General features: G+C 40.1%; 1 protein-coding gene across 1 annotated transcript; it reads right to left on the bottom strand.

The window, feature by feature from the left end:
- Positions 1-1,539: 1,539 nt before the first annotated feature.
- Positions 1,540-16,609, bottom strand: ubald2 (UBA-like domain containing 2). The gene is made up of 3 exons (XM_056251070.1): positions 16,338-16,609; positions 8,753-8,806; positions 1,540-2,522 (listed from the first exon to the last, which is right to left on the bottom strand). Exons 1-3 carry the CDS (start codon positions 16,455-16,457, stop codon positions 2,169-2,171), a joined length of 528 nt encoding a protein of 175 aa, XP_056107045.1. The 5' UTR covers positions 16,458-16,609; the 3' UTR covers positions 1,540-2,168.
- Positions 16,610-23,240: the final 6,631 nt, after the last annotated feature.

Here is a 23,240-nt window from a genome sequence, read left to right as displayed (position 1 = left end):
CGACAGCTGAATAAAATGGAGAGCTCTCGGACCTCAAGGCACTCGAGACGTGTGTTTGACTTCACACTCGCATTCCTCTTAGCAGGAAGTGACCTACTCTCTCACAGCACACATCTTCTTCACAGACCAGCATTTTAGGTTTCGTTCTACTTGGCAAACAACAGCGAAAGCAATTGGAAGACCAAACAATTATGTGTCATATCGACCCACCCATGTTTTACAAAACCAAGGGTACTTTACGCGTTTCACATGCATTTTCTGGGCCGAAATGCAGAGGCTGGTCTACTCTGTGATTTCATGAAAATGGCCAATGCTGAAACTCATTTCTCCCTGACCGGACCCACGACACAGACGCAGATGAAGTCGAAGCTGTGAGGCGATTCAACGGACCTCGTCTCTCGCAAAACGAGAAGAAAAAATGCATGTAAATTGTTCGTGGAAACATTCATGCCTAAACTGTCGTGAAAGTTTACCCAAGAATGATTATATGAACATTCACAAATTAATTCGGCTTGTGCTCAAACCAAATCAGACGATTTATCTGAGAATGTACACATAGTTTGTTCGCGGTTAAATAGTTTGCAAAACCAAATTAGATTTCAACTTTCGTTTCAACGGAAATGGATGAACAAATGTACGTGTGTGTGTGTTAAAGCAAAACAAATTCCTGTACACATCAATAAATCAAATTACTACTGAATTAAAAATGTCAATTTACACAAGATTGCTTTTGAGAACAATTTATTAGTTATAGTAATTTATTAAATTTATAGTAATTTTCAAGAAAAAAAAAACGTGTCTGGAGCACAAATTTGTCCATCCTCTAAAAACGAGCGACACACCAGAGCAGATCGTGTCTCGCCTCACAGCCTTGGTGTCGGTCTCTGCGAGTGAGATGCACGGACTCGCACTAAACCACAAACGCCAAAATGAACGAATGAAGGGAAGTGACGTCATGCGAAACTAAAGAAACGGGCCAATCAACGTTCAAATCTTCTCAGCCTTCCCGCTCTACACCTTCAGAAAAGCCAAGAAGTGATGCTAAATCCACTGAGACTGCCGAGTCCAGTCCGATGGGTTTCACACAGCGGTATTCGAGTCTCTCTCTCTCTTTCACACACACACGCACACACACACACACACACAGCCGTCGCGAGGTCCGATCAGAGGTAGTGTGGATCCCATGAGCTGGACCTCTAAACGTCACACCGCTCATTACATATCAAACAGGAAGTATTTATAGTTTTCCGCAGGGGAAATAAAAAAAAAAAACACTTTTTTTTTTATATATATATAAAGCTTGAGTCTGTATTTCTCCACCACAGTTTTAGTTTAAACACAAGAATCTTTCCTGATGTACACGATAAATGTTGGGAACTTATGAAACAAAAAAACTAAAATAAACATTGCATTTAAAGAAGTCATCATTACTGAAAAAAAAAAATAAACCAAACGAAATCAGGGCGTCTTCATCTGAAACAATTCTGACCAGGATTATTGCAAAACTGTTCCTGGTCATTTCCCGTTTTTATATATATATATATATATATATCTAGAACAAAGATTTATTTTTTATGATTCACAATAACTTCAACTCAGCATCTCCGTTATGTCTGAGGCCTTGTGCGTTTGGAAACAAACATACGATAGTCGTATAACAGCCTCTGTTAGGAACTCAACAGAACAACTACCTCTACAGAAACATCATCCTCCTCATCCTCCTCCTGCTTCTTCTTCCCGGGACGCAGAACAGCCCGACCACATGATGCGGCCTCCATCTTTACAGTCCGTCGTCCGCTTTATTGCGAGTGTGTGTCTCCGACACGGAGGAGGAGCGAGAACAAAAGAGCGGCGGCCGAAGATTCGCTCTCTCCGGCCTGAATCCGTGGCTCGCCGGTGGAGAGTTGAACGTCTTTAGGCGCCTCTTTTCATACCTTCCTTAATTTTTTTGTTTTTTTTCTCTCATAGTGGTTCTTTCCCAAGATCGGACTAGAAATGAAAATCGACGGTAGATAAAAGAAAACACACAACAACAAAAAAAAAAAAAACGAGATCTCCGAAAGGAAGAGAAGATTGTTCATCTTTAGAAAACTGAAAGAAAGAGTACCGTGTCTTTCACCATCGGCCATCCAAAAGTCTCAGTGGGCGTCCCCCCCCCCTCGGGAGTCTCATCTCCGGCCGGTCAGGGCTGACACGACGGGCGTCTGCGGGCCGCCGGCGGGCTGGGACACGGGGGGCCACGTGAGCGGCTGGTGCATGTGGTGGTGGTGGTGGTGGAGTGTGTGGTGTCCGGTGGGAGAGGACGGGGGCAGCCAGACGGGCTGGTTGGGCGGCGAGGAGGCCCAGAAGGAGCCGAAACCCTGTGAGGAGGAGTGTGTGGGGGGCGGAGGAGGGGGGGAACACGCCATGGACACCTGGGCGGAAGAAGTGCCGGTGGACTCGGACGTCCTCAGCTTGGAGAACATGGTGATGGCGTCGGGGAAGTTGGGTGGCGTGGCTGGGGTGTTGCGTGGAGTGCACATCTAAACACACACACACACATACAATCATCAGATCAGTTTGTGAAGAATCCAGTTTAAAACATGTAGGGTTATTTTAGTTAAAGGGTAAGTTCGGTATTTTACACTTAAAGCCCTGTTTCAAGATCGTTTCTGATTAAATAGAACGGTTAAGATTAAAATTTGGACACAAAAATCGCTGCAAAAGATGCTTTCCAACGGGTTTTATCGTAGTTTTTGTCCAAGTCCATTTTCTTCCTGTTTTTGGTGGCAGCCCACAGTAGTCGATTGTCGAGTTTGCGTGCGCGATCCTTAGTTATCTAGTGACCAATGATCCCGCGCGCGAACTCGACAATCGACTACTGTGGACTTCGATCACAGAAACCGAAATTTCTCGGGACAGCAGCATGTGTCCAAATTTCAATCTTAACCGTTCTATTTCATCAGAAACGATCTTGAAACAGGGCTTTAAGTGTAAAATACCGAACTTGTCCTTTAACTCAAGCTAAAACCATAAAAAAAAAACTTTGTTAGTAAAGAAACTGTGGTAATACGTCACAATAAGGTTTAGTTATAATGTATTAAAGTTTAAATTATATGTTTATGTGGTGTTTTTAATGTGCTTTAAGACAAGCCTTGTGTAAATTATTCATAAGTCGCCAGCATTGCTGAGTATTTTCTCCTTAAAACTGCAGTGAACCAAAGACAGTCTCAAAAACACGGTGTGAAATCGCTGGTGTTTCTGACGTCACACACTACAGTAACCAATCAGATCAACGTGTGATCGTCAACCAGTGGATCTCTGAGCCGGTGCGAGTGAGTGGAGGCGGGGCTCATTTGCATATTCATAGAACCACGTATAATTAATGAGGCAAGGGTGTAGAGTTACATTCAAGCTATTTTAAGGCATTTTGGACATCCCCCCCAAAAAAAGAAAAAAGTATAAGGGCAGAATTTTCTCCTGTACCTTTAAGACTTCCATTCGTAAATAACTCGTATGATTGGCTGACCATCGTGTACTGAAAAGGAGTTTTCTCCAGTGGTCTGGAAAAGGCGGTTCGGAAGTGTGCAATCACACACAGATGCGCATGTCAGATGCAGATGAGGCTTTATGGGACCCTTAAACAGAAGTATATGCTCAGTAAGCAGGGTCAGATGTTCAAACTCAACAGCATTGTGCTGAGCATCAGTCCCATGATTCCCATAAAGCCTGACTTTATGTGTGCACTGGTGGTCTTAGTCCGTCTCTCTGCTGTTATGAAGGAAAGTAGGCCAGGTATAATTGACAGCAGTTTGAGCTCCTGATAACTGCTCCTTTAATAACCACAACACACACACACACACACTGAGATCAGCTGACTGATATAAGAGGAGGAAGGGTTCGTCAGTGTGTGGAGTTGAGCAGCTATGATGATCAGTCAACAGACTACTTAACAAAGTAGGCCATCAGTGTGGATATAAACACTGAAAGGTCAACATCTCCACTTCAACACTGACTGGAAAACGACACTCCTCCAACGGATCGTACGTTCTGTGTTTTGCTTCATGTTTTTGTATCCAGTGGCCGTTTTCAAAATCACTAAAATGCACTGACTAAATTTGCATAGTAGCAGTTTCCAAAATAGTGTCGCTCTTCGCAGTAACAAGCTATTTTTAATGGTTACAGTTTATCACATTTACAGATCACAAAAGCAGGACTTAAAACTGGGGGGAAACCGCTCAAACTAGCAACACTGCTAGCGTAGCTTAACTGCATTTTTCAGCTGTTTTTAAATATTGTTTTTATTTTTTTAGGTAACATGAATTTATGCATTTTCATAAATAGATGAATATATTTAAACTTTTAGGCTACATAATTATAAAGTCAGGCCTAGCTTCAATGCAGTTCCTGCATTTTTCGTTAGTAGTTTGAAGATAGAAGTAGTTAAAAGTTCACGTTTTTGTCGAAATTACAACCCTGTTCATGTCCTCAGAATTATGCGTTTCGTATGGCAAAATTAATCTTTGTAATTTGATTAGTAAATAGAAAAAAAATGCAATTCAACAAGTGGCAGCCATCACGCAAATGCCTTACTAATATGTTTTTAAAGTTTATTTGGCTTATTCTGTGCTAGCTTCATGAAACTATTGTTTTTTAGATTGATCTTAAGATTTTAAGACATTAACAATAGTCATTTATTGGAATTATTAAACAGAAATATACTTGGATACTACTAAACTACATTTTACATGAAGAATTATTTTACATTAAAGTCACCATTAAATCAAAATGGACAATTCTCGTTTTTGATGGAATATTGCAGGGTTTATAATACATGATTTATCCGTGGACATCATTATTCATTCATTTTAAATCATGCGTCTCGTAATCTATTAATCAAAATGACTTTCCCTCCCTCTTGCAGCGCTTCTCTTCTCTGATGATGCGTTTACTGGAGTGAGGGCGGAGCAACCTGTCAATCACACGAGATCAGCACAACCATCCAATCAAATCCCCATCGACAATTTGAGACAAATATTAGCGATTATTTGAGCTAAAATAGCCTTAAAGGGGCTATATGTACGAATTTTAATGTATTAATCAGCTTGTAAAAAAAAAAAAAAATAAAAATAAAAAAATGAGACCTTCCTTGACTTCCTATGTTGTCTAGGAAATCCTGCAGACTGATATTAATGTGAAGGACTCGGGACGTTTTAGCCGGGAAAATCAAAAGGATATGACATTTACACACCTTCCCGAGAGCCTCTCTTCCGTTCAGTGACGCATGAAGTTATTAATGCTTATACAATGTTCAGGATAACATCGAAGGAGAAAGAGCTGTGGTGTAATGTCAATGTTTCATGCAAAGAAAAAGGATTAATAAAACTATAGTCTCTCACATCCAGATCTATATAGCCTATAGTCTCAAATATACTATATAATCAAACTATCATATCAGGGCCTTGAATCACGTTCAGTCTCTTTTACGTTATATGTGTGTTCACAAGTGGCTGCAGTTCACTCAACGGCCACCGGTGTCGCTAATAACAAGAGTTTCTGAATTCTACATGTAGCCCCTTTACGCAGAAATGTCACAAATGCTGTCAATAACCACAGTGGACGTTAAGAGGGCCAACAGAGAACACACACTATTTGAGCGGACGAACAGCGTATACGTTTGCGGGCCCGAGTGAGTGGTTTGAACAGCGCAGGGTGGAGTGTTTTGCTACGAGACTCCCTTTTCAAGGACAGTCATAACAGTGTGTGCCGGCCCCAGCGTAAACATGACCTACAGACAGCGTGTCAAAGGACCCGTTTGAGACCAGAGGGACTCTGCACTGCCTCAAGAGAGAGTCGAAGCAGGCGTGGGCCGATACGAGCCCTGGTGCTGCTGACAACTTACTATACTTCACCAGCAAATATTTAAATCTCAGGAAAAATAATAATAATTCTGCTTTATCGTTACAGCAAATTGTTTAAAAAAAGGAAACTGTACTTCGGATAAAAACAAATGTATAGTTGTGTTGAGAACAAAACAGAAGGGCCCTTAGGAAATGGGTCCCGTGTGTTTATAAATGCCTTTGTGCTGTTACTGAGTGTGTCTGTATGATACACAAACACATACACAAATGCTTCTGATCCAATCAGATCCTGCTCTTGGCTTAGCTCCGCCCCTTTGCCCATATATGGTCCCCAGCTGCATGATGTAATGGCTGCTCTCGAAATAAAAACAAACAGCTACGCTTCCTGCCTCTGCGTTCCTCAAAGTACACACTCTCTACACATACAGCCAGATTAAAAGAGGGATGGGAAAACACACGCAGGCACGCACATGTCGAGGGAGGAATCGTATCGCGGCATGTCCACGGGGACTGGTTCTGTGAGAAGACAAACTGATTGCGTAACCCTCGGCAGACTGGAGAACAGGGGTTGCACGTCTGTTTTAGTCCGAGAGGAAACGGCTCGGCTCATGTTTCAGCCGTCTGATGAGGTTTAGAAACAGCTGCGTGTGTGCGTGTGTGTGTGTGTGTGTGTGTGTGTACAGACACAAAAATCACTTCATCAGCCCCAGACCACATGACTGAGGCTGAGATCTGCTCCCATCGCTGAGGGTTTAGTCCAACACAGCTTCAAATCAGCGATTGATAAGACTCTTTTAAAGTCACCATGAAATCAAAATAGCTAATTCTTGTTTTATTTTGTTTTTTGGGGAATATTGCCATATATAAATATATATAAATGATTTTTCCCTGCACATCTTTTCATTTTAAAATCATGTGTCTCATAATCTATGAATCAAAATGACTTTCCCTCCCTCTTGCAGCGCTTCTCTTCTCTGATGATGCGTTTACTGGCGTGAGGGCGGAGCAACCTGTCACTCACACGAGATCAGCCAATAGCGAACCACAACCATCCAATCAAATCCCCATGGAGAAACTCAAGCCCCGCCCTTAATCTACTCTTGTTCGAGATCACAATAGAGAAGAAAAGACTATCGCAACTTCTGTGTCATGCCGATTTTAAAGGCTCTGATACTTCTTAAATGCCGTTGACTACTCTGTAGTCTATAGACTAGTCTAGTCTTCCCTGATATTTTTTGTCTACTAAAAGGGGGATGAAATGACGCTTTATGAAAAGCTTTAGCTAAATGCTAAAAGTTTAGTTTAGTTTAGTTTCCTTTATTGTCCACGCGTGGAAATTAGTCTTTGGCTTCACTGTACACCACACATTTACTATAAAAGTCTTACAATAACTGTTAAAAACTTGATGAGCACTGTTTATATATCACAAGGCTCGGAAATGTATTTGGGAGCATTTGTGCGAGCGCAAATAATTATTGTGGCGCAACCTGTTTTTAGAAGTCGGCCGGCCATATAATATATTTTCATATATATGTTTTCACAGGATAAATTTCGAATTCGTAAGCTTTTGTTATCGACAAACGATGAAAAAAATTAAAACAGATTTGGAAAGGGCTTGAAACCAGCTTTAATATGGTAATGTAGAATTCATATGTAATAGGTAAAACATTTTTTTTTTTTTTTTTTGGCCGATCTTGGTTTCGGACTTGCACACAAACTGCATTGCAATCATTTCCAAAAATGTCATTTGTGTGAAAATATTACAAAAGCCCTATTCGGACGGGACTAGCTTTCCAGGTGGTAGTTAGCGAAATTCGTGTTTCACAGACATACTTTGCGATTTTAATCCCGTTATTCTATTTTATAATTAGGGACTAATTATCCTAACGCTTCTCCTCATGCACTGTAAAAAATATTTTAGCAATTTAGTTATTTCAACTTATTTTTTGGTGTAGAGATAACTAGATTGTCCAGACAACAAGAAATTTTAAGTTTTCTTGTCCTCAACTTATCGAAATAAGTTAGTTAAACTAAAAAAAAAAACATGCAAAAAGATAACACAAAATAATGAGTTAAGTTTTTTTACAGTGTGTGTTTTTTGACCTACTTGAGCCACCGTCGGCACACCAATCTTCGGCATGTTTTAATTTAGTTTCGATATGGATGGTATCCGACGAAAAAAATAATACATAAAATTAATAAATAGAGCAAAATCACGAAAACTGCGAACTGCCAATTTTAATATCAGTGTCGGGTAAGAGTAAGATACTTGTCTGGATTTCTCTGCTCACTTATTTATTACAAGCAGCCGCTGCCAAAAACTCGTGAAGTTTACTTAAATGGTTTTTTATCAACAAATAATAAGTTAAAAAGACATACGTGACACGTCTAGAAAACACACACTCCCACCTCGGTGCATGAAATCACAGACGTCGAGTGATAAGAATTGTAACTCCAAGTCCCATCCAAAATTCGAAGAGAGGACTTTAACGCGGGCCAGAGACGGAGCGTGTTCTGTGTGAACCAGTAAGTTTTAAAACAGATCCATAATAGAAAATGGTATTTATTCATAAGAAAAAAATAAAAATAAAGACCAATCCTGTGCAAACACACTAAAATTCACAACGCAAAACTTCCTTCCTATTCCACACAGGCCGTTTACTGAAATCACGCTGCGACAGAAATTACGTCATGGTTTGGAATGAAAAACAATTAACAGCATTGTCTACGAGCCCCGACTAGTGTATTTCAGGCTCGTTAATAATATCCGTGGGCTTCAGGAAGTTCAGCCCCTCATTATTCTCTCAGATGCTATGTTGGGAACGGGGCAGTCTCATGACAATGACAGGATGTTGAACACAGTATTACTTTTTTTTTCTTCCCTTCTCTCTCTCCATGCTGAACACACTTACCATCTGGTGATGACTGGGGATGTTGGACTCCTGGAAAAACGAGCTCAAAGCCGTCTGTGGAAAGAGAGAGAGAAAGAGATGGGGATGAGACGGAGGTTAGGCAACATGAACGGGCAGAGGAACTCTGGTTTGGAAACGCCGCTCTCTCCTCCCTCCTCCCGGCCACGGGTCAGTCGGTTCAAGCACTCTGTGATCTAAAAGAGGGTTTCTAAATCGGCACATGCGATCTGTGCAGGACTCTAGCAACTGATACACTATACGGGCTCAGAGCTCCAGGAAAATGTGAGATTGAAAAGTACATAAACCTGGTTTTGCTCCCCAAGAAAAGCATCACTACTTCTACCAGTGTTGGAGTCATGTAATCAGATTACTTTTTTCAAGTAACTAACTAGCAAAGTGTCGCGTGCATTATTGTTAAATTTACAACACGTTACTTTTTCAAATAAGTAACGCAAGTAACTCGTTATTCATTTCACTTTTGGCCTTTACATTAGCCAAAAATTACTTTTTATTTGTATTATTAAAAAACAAAACAAGCAAGCCCATGCAGCCTAGGTGAGAAAAAGCAATGCAAAAGTAACGTAACATTACTTTCCACAAAAAGTAACGCAATTAGTTACTTTTTTAGGGAATAAGGCAATATTGTAACGCATTACTTTTAAAAGTAACCTTCCCCAACATGGATTACTACAGCTTACACTTGGGTTTCGTAGCACTGTTTGCAATGAGAACATCAATGATGCCTCAAATAATGGAGCTTTTTGAGGAGATCTGAGTCTCGTGGACGATAAACTGAGCAAAAAAACATTTGTAGACTCTAAAAATGTCATTATAATCAAGCATTTTCCCTTGAATATATGAGAGTCGTACACATCTTCATCAATACTTCCGATTTTTGAAATATTTTTGAAATAAATATTTTAAATATATATTTCTCAAGATAAAAAAAAGGTATTTAATTAATGATCAATTCATAAATATCTTTGCATTTCTGCGGGAGTTCCACCAAATGACACTTTACCTGAACTAATCTAGTAATCTTGACTCAGATATTTTATAATCATACTCATAATTTCATGTTTAATGTTTTTTTTTCTTCAGCAAGTTTCTCACAATTGTATTATGCCCTAAGTACAAACAAAGTTTTTCTTGTCTAGATTTCTTATGAACCCTCTTCCTTCGTTATACCAGTAAAATTGACTTTTGTATTCAAGTCATTGGGTATACACAATCTATTTTGAATAAATGATTCACTGAGCATCGTGTCAAGCCAAGAGTATCGTATCAATGTTTTCCGAATAGGATTAGCATATGATTCACGTATTCTGAGTCTGATCTCACAACGTATGGCCTTTAAACGATCATGGTTTCAAAATATTGCCCAGCACACGAGTGTCTGGTAACCCCTCGTCTGGTAACACTTCCCTCACACCGAGCGCCCTCTTCTCATCCCCCGCCCGCCGGCCCCTTCCCCCTCTCCAGGCTTTCTCCTGTTCTCTCGTTTTGTTTAACAACAGCCACGGCTAGTGCAGGAATGTCTGCGGCTTGACGTGACACACATATCAAGATGAACTCGCCAATCCGCCATTGTTTCCGCTGCTACAGAACCACACGGTTCTTTGTCATCAAATCTTCTCCGTCCCTCCCCCCCAAACGCCATCATGTGTGCAGAGATTGTTCTCATTTAAGTGCGGGACTATTGCTCATTTCCGACTGCACACACACGGTTATGGCTCTAAACAATGCTCGCTTGTAACACGGAGCATCTGTATTGTATTAACACTGGCACTAACTGCTTAAAGAGGGCTCCTCAATGTACAAACCCAGCATCCAATGAGTCCAACCCTGTATTTTGGATTATTCATGCACTACATGATGCATATTTGCATACAAAAATGCTAAAAACAAAATCTGACAGCTGTAATCTAATTGGCTTGGAGTTCTGGGAATTAGGAAGTGGAAAGGTTTTTATTGGTCTTAAAATTCCCGGCTGTTACAATGAGCTTCCCAACGTAAACCCTAGACCCCAAATTTGAAGCTTCGTAAAAATGTATCTTTGAAACTAGGGATGCACCGATTATGAAAAATGTGGCCGATACGATAACTCTTTATATTTGAAAGCCGATAACCGATATATTGGCCGATAAATCTAAATCCAATTTTTTTCAAAAAATGTTTGTCCCAAACACACAATTATAATGTTATGTAATATGTAGCCTGTATGGTAGACTTGCACTGAACTGTGTTTTCCTTTTTTTAAGTGATTCCAATCATATTTCAAGCATAATTCAAAAACACCACGGCGAACAGTGCGCATCTGAAGCGTCTCAGCTGAAGGAAATAATCCATTATTTATCGGCTTTAATATAGCCTATCGACCGAATTTTCTTATCTGGACGATAACGATAACATTTCAAATGAACAGGCCGATACCAATATGGTGGCCGATATATCGTGCATCCCCATTTGAAACACATTCTTCGCATATCAAGCTGATTCTTCGCACATTACACCTGATTTCAGATTGTATAATGTGGAAAAATATCACAATGCCCCAGTCAAATGGTCTCTTCCCATCTACGGTACATGGGCAGTTCTTGACGAGAATAATGCAAAGTGAATCACCCTGAAAGGTCTGCATTCATGAAACCAGAACTGCAACAGATGCCGACCAATGACAACAGACGCGTTTGTCGGGTTTTGTCAGATCAGCGCGTTACCCCTGTCAGCGATTGGTTTCCCCTATTGAACATGTTGAATCGGCACTTGTTGGGTTGTGGAATGTCGTTAAACTAAAGTGCTGTAATCTGGTGATTGCCGGCATTGGTTCAGACGGCCAAAAATGCTGTTTGGCTAGGTAGCATAAAAAATTGACACAAACTAACCAAGAACTTTGATTACAGATTAAAGGTGCAGTCACACTGTTGTTTGGCGAATTTCAAACTTCATGCATAATTGGACAAATTAAGTTGTGGAACTGCCAAGTTCACATAACTTAATTCTCTCAATTAAATTAAGTTTATTTACTTAAAGTCCCCCTGTAGTCAATAATTGTATCCGTTAAAACTCATATTTGATCATCAAAATGACATATTTAATCGTTTTTTCCTTGAAAAAAAAAATTATTCATGCCTTAAAATAGCTTGAATTTTAATTCCAAAATAGCTTTGCCTCATTTAGTATACGCGGTTCTATGAATATGCAAATGAGCCCCGCCTCCACTCACTCACTCACTCAGCTCAGAGATCCACTGGTTGACGATCACACGTTGATCTGATTGGTTACAAGGTAGTGTGTGACGTCAGAAACACCAGCGATTTCAAACCGTCTTTGGTTCACTGCAGTTTTAAGGAGAAACTACTCAGCAATGCTGTCGACTTATGAATTTACACATTGGTTTGTCTTAAAGCACATTAAAAACACCACATAAACATCATTAAAAACGTGATTTTTTTTCCCACAGGGGGACTATTAGGCATTTTAGGAATTTTAAGGAACGAGTTTACCATCTTGAACCTGATGCAATGTGAAATTCCAGGCCACAACGAATTTTGCATTTCGATAAATATCACTGCAAAAAGTAAATGCGAGCGCACCTTAAGCCTGCAGTCAGTGGCGGCATCACTTTTGTTGCATTGTCATTTTCTGTGTACAATTTTCTGTGTTATTCACGCTAGCAGGACCAATGTGTAGTTGTTAAGCCGTTGTCTTCATTTACCGATGCATGAAACCGCAATAAACTCATTTAAGTACGGTTCTCAGTTTGTTTTTGCGGTGTAGCCTACATAAAGGGAAACACTTAACAATTATGCTTACTGTCAGTTTCTAGTCGGTTTTGAGTGTACAGAACATGCCCACAGAGAGCCAAACCAACACAATAAACCAGGTCACTTATGTGCAGAAAGGGACGGCGAATCGACACACAAGCTGATAGAGCGAATCAAACTCAATATGCCATCATGTGGACACTGCTCTGGGATTAGCTCGAACATGTCAGTGAATCTGTTTTTGCACTTAGTTTGATGGCTTGGCATGCCTTTGATTTGAACCTTTCCAGAAGGTCTCTTTCCACACTGTAGTGTATGTTTCTGAACTGTGATAGTACCAGCGTCAGATGTTTACCACTGTCTCCAGGTTACGGCAACAGCTTCTCCGGTTTATTCAGGTTCATCATTCATCCTTTGGTTTTACCGACACAACAGCACTGCACTTGCGTCCGCCACAGATGCAAGAGGCCATGGAAATTAAGGTAATAGATTTATGGAATAAGTGATTTCCAGGAAAAACTAGGCAAGACTTTACATTAGGGGTGGAACAACATATCGTGTCACAATATATTGCAATACAAAAATGCAACAATATGTATCATGGATAGTGATATGTATTTTGTATAGTTCACCCAAAATAAATATTACTGTGTGTTTGGGGGGGGGGAGAGTTTTAGTGTCAGTACTACATTAAACTACAGTATGTTATACATATTTGTGGGTCCTGATAATGCTAAATAAATGTTTTATGTTACCAGTAAAAGTGGCCTACATTATTTTAAATATCTACTCAGTGAAAGAGTGCAAGCATATTCATCTAAAATAATGTTTTCAGCTTCAGAATCATGAATATTGTTATTCTGGTGTCACTATTGTCCTGTGCTTTGAGTTTCCAGCACCAAGTCCAAGCCTATTCATTTACACCCCAATGTAAAACCAAATTTAACATTTTAACCAACAGTACATTTAAGTTAGCATTTTATCATGCGTCTTGGAGTATCGCAATAATATCGTATCGTGATATGTATCGAATCGTGACATGAGGGTATCGTTACACCCCTGCTTTACGTTGATATTCAAAGCTCCCCGAGACTAAAATACAGGCGACGGCGGATCATCCTTCCACAGCGTGTAAGCTTTCGCTGTCCCGGGCTGTTCTCCACTCCTGATGTTATCACAGAATGAGATCAGAAGGTTAAGAGCAGAGCTTTCTGACCTCTTCATCTGTCACCGAACCTATACGTCGTATAAGAGCCGTAGAGATCCAAAGGGGACACTTGTCCTAGACATGCACTTGGTACAATCAATCAAACCACTACTACACAACACCAGAGAGAGAGAGAGAGAGAGACTACACCTGTTCAACTCACAAGGAGATACATTTGAGAAACCATCTGGACGTGGCCGATACTCCAGGATAAAATGGAGAACGTCAATGCTGAGAATGTAAACACAGGCGTGTGTCTGTTAGTGAAGGTGTGGTCGACTTCCTTTCTTTCGCCATCAAAAAACAGCAGTGAAAGTTAACAAACACTAACCACAGAATATGAGGAAAGAGTTACGACAACACCAGTAACCCCTGATAAACCATGTATACTGAAAAGATTTAAGGCCCGTTCACACCAAGAGCATTAACTATTAAGAGAACTATATACAGTCAAACCAAAATGTATTCAGACACCTTCAACATTTCTCACATTATCACAGTTTATTCGCTATAGTTTAGAAAATGGTAATATATTATGACAAGAACTCGGAGTTATTAAATCAGTTGATATTTCACTGGTTTTGTCCGTCCTTCTGTTAGACTGTCTCACAAATGAATTCGGTTGAATATCCGTCAGCTGTTAAATTTAACTACACAATTGGATAATACCAATATAGGTCAACAAATTACCAAGCAATGCTTAATTTTGTTGAGTCTGTGGTGTCTGAATAGTTAGGTCCCAAAGTTTTATAAATTTTACTGGTAGTCCACTGTATGAAGGATTTCGGGGTATAATGTGTCACAGTTTACTTTATTTTGCTATCCTCACTTACATAAATGAACTATAGTGTCCTGCACCCACTAGTAAAAAAATGATATCTGGTGTCTGACTAATTTTTGTTTTGACTAAGTTTAGGCTGAATCTGAAAACTCCCTGCTATGAAAAAAAAAAAATGCATGTGAAAAGAGTTTTTTTGTTCTCTACCTCCTTAGTTTAGTCTACCAAAAGAAACTACAGTTTTTTTACATCAAGCTTAGATTGGCAAAAAAACTGGACGCCACTTCCTAAATTAAATTTCCATGTAATGAGGTCATGTGATAACAGCATAGCATAGTTATTATACCGTTATCAGTAAAAGTGGTTTCACACACTATTCTTTTGTAAAAACAGGCAGCATTCGAGTCCAAACACAGCGGAGTAAACTTTACCCTACTTACTAGGGCTGAGCTAAAGGGAAACTGACTTACTCATTGGCTGACTACACGCATGTGTACTTTATAAACAATACACACACATTAACTAGTCAAACCAGTGTGTGTGTGTGTGTGTGTGTATGTGTGTGTGTGTGTGTGTGTGTGTCCTGTACTCAACCACTGGACCATTTCAAACAATCAACACAATGAACCTACTAACAAAAACCACAACAGGAACAAAACACACACACACGTGAGAAGATGTGAATGATTAAAGTGTGCTTGGGTTTATTTGGCTGAATTTTCAATGGGGAATACAAATTTAAAAAACTGTCTCTCTTTCTCTCCCTCTCTTTCTCTGTGAGTGTGTTGCAACACTGCTGATGAGATCTCTGAGGCATGTCCGTTAGTGGCAAACACTTCTTCCTTCCAGGAAACACTCAAAACAACCACAGACACTTCAAATGTGAGCTGCCGTAAAACTGGAAAACACTTCTTGATAAACCATCATAACAAATACAAATTGACAAGAAATGCAACACTTAAGCTGCATCATTTCTGTACTGTTCTTCCATCACGGTTGTTTGGCCGTGTTTTGTCTGTTGCACTTATCTTTGATGTAAACATCTTCTCTTTGGGTGATTTTGTGTTCACATATTTTCAGTAAATGTATGATGGTTATGTCTAGTCATATCTGGGTCTATCCATCCATGTGTACCAAGGTCATGGGTTCGATTCCCAATGAATGGATGCATGAATTGAGAAAATATACACTGAATTCAGTGTCGCTTTGGATAAAAGCATCTGGCAAATGAATAAACCCAAATACATGTATAAATGTACCTCTTCGACTAATCTTTTCATCAGTCTACCCATCCAATTTCCCATTCATCTATTTACCTTCTCTCTCTGTATCAATCCACCTCTTTATCAATACATCCATTTACATGCTTGAATAAGTCTTCAAACAAGCATGTTTCCTCCCTGGCCACCTTCGACTTAATTTACATAACTATAAAACACACACACACACACACACACACACACACACACACATTTCCATCAGTGTTAAAAAGACAGATAATCTCAGTGAGCTGCTCATGGCTTTATAGTGGATTCAAACACAAAGCTGCTCTGCCTCAGACTGGCTAACAGGCTAACAGCAGACTAGCCCTTAGAAAGCCACGAAAACATTACCGAGATAGTCAACACGAAACGCTTTGCTCATTGTTTACAAGCAAACAAATGCGACGTGGCTTCACATAACGCGGTGAATGCATCCGGCGCGATGAAAGGGCGCTTTGAACGAACACGCACATGGACGCATCTCAGTCCACATCTAATGACCTGCGGGTTTAAAGGATAATATACAGTATATGGTGGACAGTGTTGGTAAGGATGATTGATCGACGGTTACCTCGAACTGCCAGTGCGCCGCTTGCAGAAGCTGCTTCGCCTGATCCGCCGCGCAGCCCGCAGTCAAAACAAACTGGTTAATCATCACTTGATGTCTCAGTTCGTCCATATTCACCGACATTCGCTCCTCCGCGACTCCCGTGACCGGAAATCTCCGTTGCGATGCGTGTATGTTCGTTGAAAGCGATCGGCCCAATTGCTTGCTTCACACTCTCTCCGTCCTCGCTCTCCTTTCCAGTAACAACAAATATTTTCATGTCATCATCATCACTAACAACAAACCCGAGCGCGGCCTCTGATTGGCTTACAGAGCCAAAACAGCGAGTACACACGGGCGTCCCATTGGTCCATCGACAAATTACCTATCGGCTCAAGTGACGTAATTTAAAGCAACGCGTCGCGCGTGGTTGGACGCTAGCGATCGGCATGAGCGCTCTCATTGGTCAGAATAGCAGGAAGGCGTCGCGTAGTTATTGCTCAGATGAATACTTTTCTGTTTACATTGCTTTCACTGGACACACACACACACGAACTGCAGTCCATTGGGCTATATTGTTAGTAGTCTTTTATAGTAAAGTCACCGTGAAATCAAAATGGACTATTCTTATTTGTAATGGGATATTACAGTTTATTATAAATGATTCATGTGCCTCGTAATCTGTAAACAAAATAACCTCCCCTCCCCCTTGCAGCTCATCTCAGCTCTTCTCAGATGACGTGTTTACTGGCATGGGGGCGGGGCAACCTGTCACTCACATGAGATCCACCAATAGTAAACCACAACCATCCAATCAAATCCACATGGACAAAATCAAGCCCCACCCTACTTTTTTCCCCGTTTCACTCAGATAGCCTATACATTACAATATAGGGTAGAAAAGACTTTAGCAGTCCCCATGAAATAAATCTTTTTAAGTTTTTATGGCTTTAAGTATAAATATGTTAGCCTTAAGCCCCTTTCACACAGAGATTCTGGAAAATACACGGATAATGTGTCCCGGGATTTGTCCGCTACTACGACACACCCCTTACGGCATTGGTCCTGGCTTTTGTTCACACGGCGCATTCCGGGACTGATCCCGGCAATGGGTCTCCACCCTGGCATCGATCCCGGCATCAATCCCGGGACGTGTTTGCGTTCACACAGAAGGCACTCTTGCAATATTACGGCAATTTCCCGGGATTAACGCGCTGTGTGAAAGGGGCTTTACTGTTATCTATACACGAATCCGACGAGCGTTCTGTGTAGGCTGCCATCTTGTGGCGACGCCATTACTGAGCTGTTACCGGTATGTAAACAAACCTCCGTGATAACGCACCCTCGATGACAGCTACAGCCAGGCTGAATGACTTGTTGGGTTGATGATGTTAGACAGTGGCTTCCAGTCACAGATGAAGGTACAAACGATCTTACAGATTATTTATGAAAATAGCTTGGTAAGCCAGCTAGGCTAACGTTAGCTAACGAGGAAACTATAAAAAGATCTGTCCATTTGGCAACAATAAATAAACGAATGACATCAAATAAACGAATTCATGTTTTTCATTTGTGTCCATTATTTATCTCATTTTCACATTGCAAAAGGCAAGGGTAAGGTGCAGCTAGAAAGTATACATAATATCGACAAATTAGTGTTTTTAAACCATGGAAAGAGGTCAATATAACAGCAGGAGAACAATTATGTCACATAACGTTACATTTAGCTCAGGAAAGCCATTTAATTACCATAGCATGTTAATTGAATAGAAAAATTAGCTAGAGAGGAGATTTTGCTGAGCACTATATTACATATTTATTATATTTTTTTTACTTATGTCATTAAATAATTGTTATTATAACAAAAACTGCATTATATTTAATTTAATTTGTTATTTAAAAAAAATTCTGTCACAGTCAAGCAAATCAAACATTAACAACAGACATAACAGTAATGTTACTAACGTTACTGCCCCAATGCGCCCTTTACTGCCGCCATTGAAACAATTTAAAACGGAACATGTTTTCCCACTCGACATTATAAAAGTTGTAACGTTAGTGACAGTCGTAAATCGCGGGCTGTTTATTCCAGTGGATGCAAGTTGCAACTAAAACAATAGGAGGCAATGGCGCAACGCTACCCAGCAACAGCTCAGTAATGGCGCCCGCTTACTTCCGGTAGTTTCACCGGATTCGTCTATAAGCTAGTGTGCTCCAAAAACAATGACAAATTTCGCATTTAGAAGATGTAAGCATTCAAAACGTACAGTCTCTCACTTCCACCAATATGGATCAGTGATTTAGATGACATCACTCTGCACTTCAGCTTCTCATCAGATTTTCCGTCCAATCAAATGCTCTCTAGAATCTGAAGCTCCGCCCCCTACACTATAACCCGCTGAATCTGAGGCTGAAATCGGTCACTTGTCTATCGGCACACAATTACTATGTTCTACATGGTGAATGGCCCATATGGTAGGTATTAGGAGGAGAAACGGTTAGAAACTGCGGCTTTATCAAGCTCAACAGCTCTGGCCGAGATGTGACATAAACAAAACGCTATTGGTTGTTAAAAAAAGGGGGAGGAGCTGCTTGATATGCCCCGCCCCATCTTCCTGTTTCAGTCAATGCTGCGCGTTTCAAGGCACATCAGTGGGTCTTTAAAACAAGAACAAGTTAACATATTAAAACCACAAGCCTATAATAAGCTAATTAAAATGTAATAACTAGAAATGAATGCCACATCTCCAAGCGCTTCAGCCAGGTGTAAAGTGGGACATTGTTAGCCACTGCTTTGAAATGAATTCAGGAGTTTCAACCCACCCAGCTGAGAGAGTGTGAATAATTCAGAGCGGTCAGAGAAAGCCTGTTATGGAGAAGGCTATCTATAATGTAATGCAGCTAGGCGTTTCTGCTGTGATCTGTGTGTTGAGTTGTAACACAGTGATCTGGATGTGAGAAGGGTTACAGACACACGAGTATCAGCACAGCGAGCGACTGCATACTATATATGGCAAGGCTATAGAAACCACACCTTCAGTCATAATAAACTGCTTTGAGAAATGCCGTGAAAAGGCTTTCACATCTCTTATCCACCATCTCGCACCAAGCACTGAGAGTGATGTGAATCATCAGAGGCCGTAAGTCATAGAGATCCCACACACACTCACACACACACACACGTCGGACATTAGGTGGCGCTATAGCCTAAGTACATTTGCATTTTGGTTCATAACTCTGGAACCATAAAGGCTAAACAGACCTTTTTTTGCCAATCACTGTCAAATAACACTTTATGATATGACAACATGTTTTTAGCTAAATTGCTTTAACTCATTAAAATAAGTTAATAATTTACAACTTTTTTTATACGTTGTACAAGATTCAACTCATTTTTTTTTAAGTCCCCCTGTGGTGAAAATCAAGCTTTTAATGTTTATATGTGACAAACCATGTGTAAATTCATAAGTCGACAGCATTGTTGAGTATTTTCTGTTTAAAACTGCAGTGAACCAAAGACAGTCTCAAAAACACGCTTTGAAATCGCTGGTGTTTCTGACGTCACACACTACCTTGTAACCAATCAGGTCAACGTGTGATCATCAACCAGTGGATCTCTGAGGCCCTGTCCCAAATGGCTGGACTTGTGGACTTCCTCAGAGTCCACACTTCGGTGACGTCATGTAGTGCAGACCTATAGGGCCCTTAGCGCGAGTCCGCATTGAGAGGTATTTTTGGGACAGACTCGATCGTCACGCCGGAAACAGGAAGACGGTCTGATTGTTGTTATGGACAGGAGCTACAGGTTCGGGGAAATATGCTGCCTATTGTTGTTGTGTTTACATATGACTCAGTAAAGCCCTGACAGTCTGTTCTATTTATTTAATGAATCATAATGCGATCGTATTATTCAGCTCGCTTTATTAGCCTATGTTTGAGACATCAACCACTGGTCGATGATCATAATGTTTGTATAAACTTGTCATAAAAGCCGTAATGATAATTACACTTAAATATTTTCTTCTCAGCCATGTTAACAATTGTCCGTGAGCGAAATCTCCTCCCATCCGTTGTCTGATTGGCCTTTCACAAGGATTCCTGGGTAGTTAAAGTGCGTGGAGCGAGCCTGCATCTATGCGGCTTCGCGGAAGACCGCTTCGAGGGTACAAAGGGGGCGCTGCTGAGCACACTTCAGAGCGTTAAAATGCTAAATGGGACGGCCTACGGACTCGTAGACTCGGTGAGCACGCGCAATTTAAGTCCACGAGACCGAAAGTCCGCATGAAGTGCGCCATTTGGGACAGGGCCTGAGCTGGTGTGAGTGAGTGGAGGTGGGGCTCATTTGCATATTCATAGAACCGCGTCTACTAAATGAGGCAAGGCTGTGGAGTTACATTCAAGCTATTTTAAGGCATGAAGAATTGTTTATCAAGGAAAAAATACAAGTAAATCTAACTGAATGTAAATACACTAAATGTGTAATTTTGTTGATCAAAGATGAGTTTTAAAGGCGGCATGAAATGGAAGTCTTTTTTTATCTATAGTAACTGTATTATCCGAGTAGGGCGGGGCTTGAGTTTGTCCATGTGGAATTGATTGGATGGTTGTGGTTCGCTATTGGCTGATCTCGTGTGAGTGACAGGTTGCCCCGCCCTCACGCAAGTAAACAGATCATCAGAGACGAGAAGAGATGAGCTGCAAGAGGGAGGAGAGTTTATTTTGATGAAAGATTAAGAGGCACGTGAATTAAAAAAAATATAATGGGCACAGACCCAGCCAGCACAGCCATGTGGGGCCCACATGGGTTTGACCTGGGCTATCTAACTGGGACCCAGCCAGTTTTGTCCACGGTTTCCATGTAGGTCCCACATGGGTTTGCCCAGATGAAATGAACACTGCTCAGTGTGCACACTACAGGCTGTTCAATGGAACACATATCAGTGTTGTAGTTAATGAGATAATTAATTGATTAAATAATGATTGAGCATTATTGTTAACAAGCAGAATCATTGAAGGAAAGAGAAACACAATAACTACTTCCAGCCACAGCCTTAGATGAAATCAACTGCAGATAAAATACACAAAATCTCTCAAGATCTGATTAAACAACTCCACAAACAGCATTACCAGCTTCACTTATTAACCAGGCTGACTTTATTTCTGGTAGACGTCTACAGAATTTCTTATTGAGAATTAACAGAGGTTAAGATGTTGATGATTTATTGAAAATAATAGTTTGGTTTTATGTCACCATTGTGGTGATAAGTGTTTGCTTTAGTTGGGCTCTTGACTTTTTAACTTTAATTTTTCTCTGTACAGTTGTATCTGATTGTTATGTTGAGAACAGCAGGAGAAAATGCAATCAAATGCTACAAGCTGATTGATGATTAGAATATAATCGTCATGTAGTGGCTTAACTTGTGTCTGAGTTTTATATGGGTGATATGTTATTCATTTTGTTTTATTGTTGTGATTCTACAGACAGACATCAAGAATCAGCATATGCATCTCAACAATGGTGACATGCTTCATGGTGCAATGCATTCTGGGTGCATCATACAAAACTTATCCATGGCTCCCAGAATGCATTGCACCATGAAGCATGTCACCATTATAGCGATTCATATGCTGATTCTTGATGTCTGTGTGTGAGTAAAATTTGCAAAAGTCCAAAATGTGAAAATTATGTTTTAAAAATCATTTGATGTTCTGATAAAAATGTGCTGGATCTCTTGCTGTAGAATCACAATAATAAAATAAAATGAATAACGTATCAACGTATCACAATATTAGTGAGTTAAGCCACTACATGATGATTAGATTCTTATCATCAATCAGCTTATAACATCTGATTGCATTTTCTCTTGCTGTTAATATAACAACATATGTTTAGATGCTCAACATAACAATCAGATACAGCTGCCAGAGAAAAACTCATTTTAAAAAGTCAAGAGCCCAACTAAAGCAAACACTTATCACCATATTGGTGACATCAAACCAAACTATTATATTCATTAAATCATCAACATCTTAAACTCTGTTAATTCTGAATAAGAAATTCTGTAGACGTCTACCAGAAATAAAGTCAACCTGGTTAGTAATAAGTGAAGCTGGTAATGCTGTTTGTGGAGTTGTTTAATCAGATCTTGAGAGATTTTGTGTATTTTATCTTCAGTTGATTTCATCTAAGGCTGTGGCTGGAAGTAGTTATTGTGTTTCTCTTTCCTTCACTGATTCGGCTTGTTAACAATAATGCTCAATCATTATTTAATCAATTAATTATCTCATTAACTCCAACACTGATATGTGTTACATTTAACAGCCTGTAGTGTGCACACTGAGCAGTGTTCATTTCATCTGGGCAAACCCATGTGGGGCCTACATGGAAACCGTGGACAAAACTGGCTGGGTCCCAGTTAGATAGCCCAGGTCAAACCCATGTGGGCCCCACATGGCTGTGTTGGCTGGGGATAAACCACTTACAATAAATACAATATTCCATAAAAAATAGTGTGTCATTTTTTATTTCATCCACCACTACATATACAGCTTTCTTCAGAATTACATTTTTCCTATGTTTTCACACTTTATCAACTTAAATTATGTGCGGCACTTCAGGAAAATTATGTATTTGGTGTTTAACAAGAATATCCGTGACGACGAGAGCTGTTTTCAATCCACTGTACCTCCCGATTATCTTATTTTTTTCTTTTCATACAGAACAGATAACAGACGCCGCACTTTTATAATGATTTCTGAAGGATCATGTGACTGGAGTAATGATGGATGATCACAGGAATAAATTTTTCACAATATTACTGTTTTTACTGTATTTTATATCAAACATATTCAGCCTCGGTGAGAACAAGAGTCTACTTTCAAAAACATAAATAACTATTCCAAACTTTAGATTGCCAGTCAGTGTAT

This window comes from Rhinichthys klamathensis, unplaced genomic scaffold, assembly GCF_029890125.1.
Source record: "Rhinichthys klamathensis goyatoka isolate OS25496 unplaced genomic scaffold, OSU_Roscu_1.1 h1tg000004l_1, whole genome shotgun sequence".
Lineage (NCBI taxonomy): Eukaryota > Metazoa > Chordata > Actinopteri > Cypriniformes > Leuciscidae > Rhinichthys > Rhinichthys klamathensis.
Note: the sequence above shows the minus strand (reverse complement) of the source record. Positions and strands in the feature narration are given on the sequence as shown.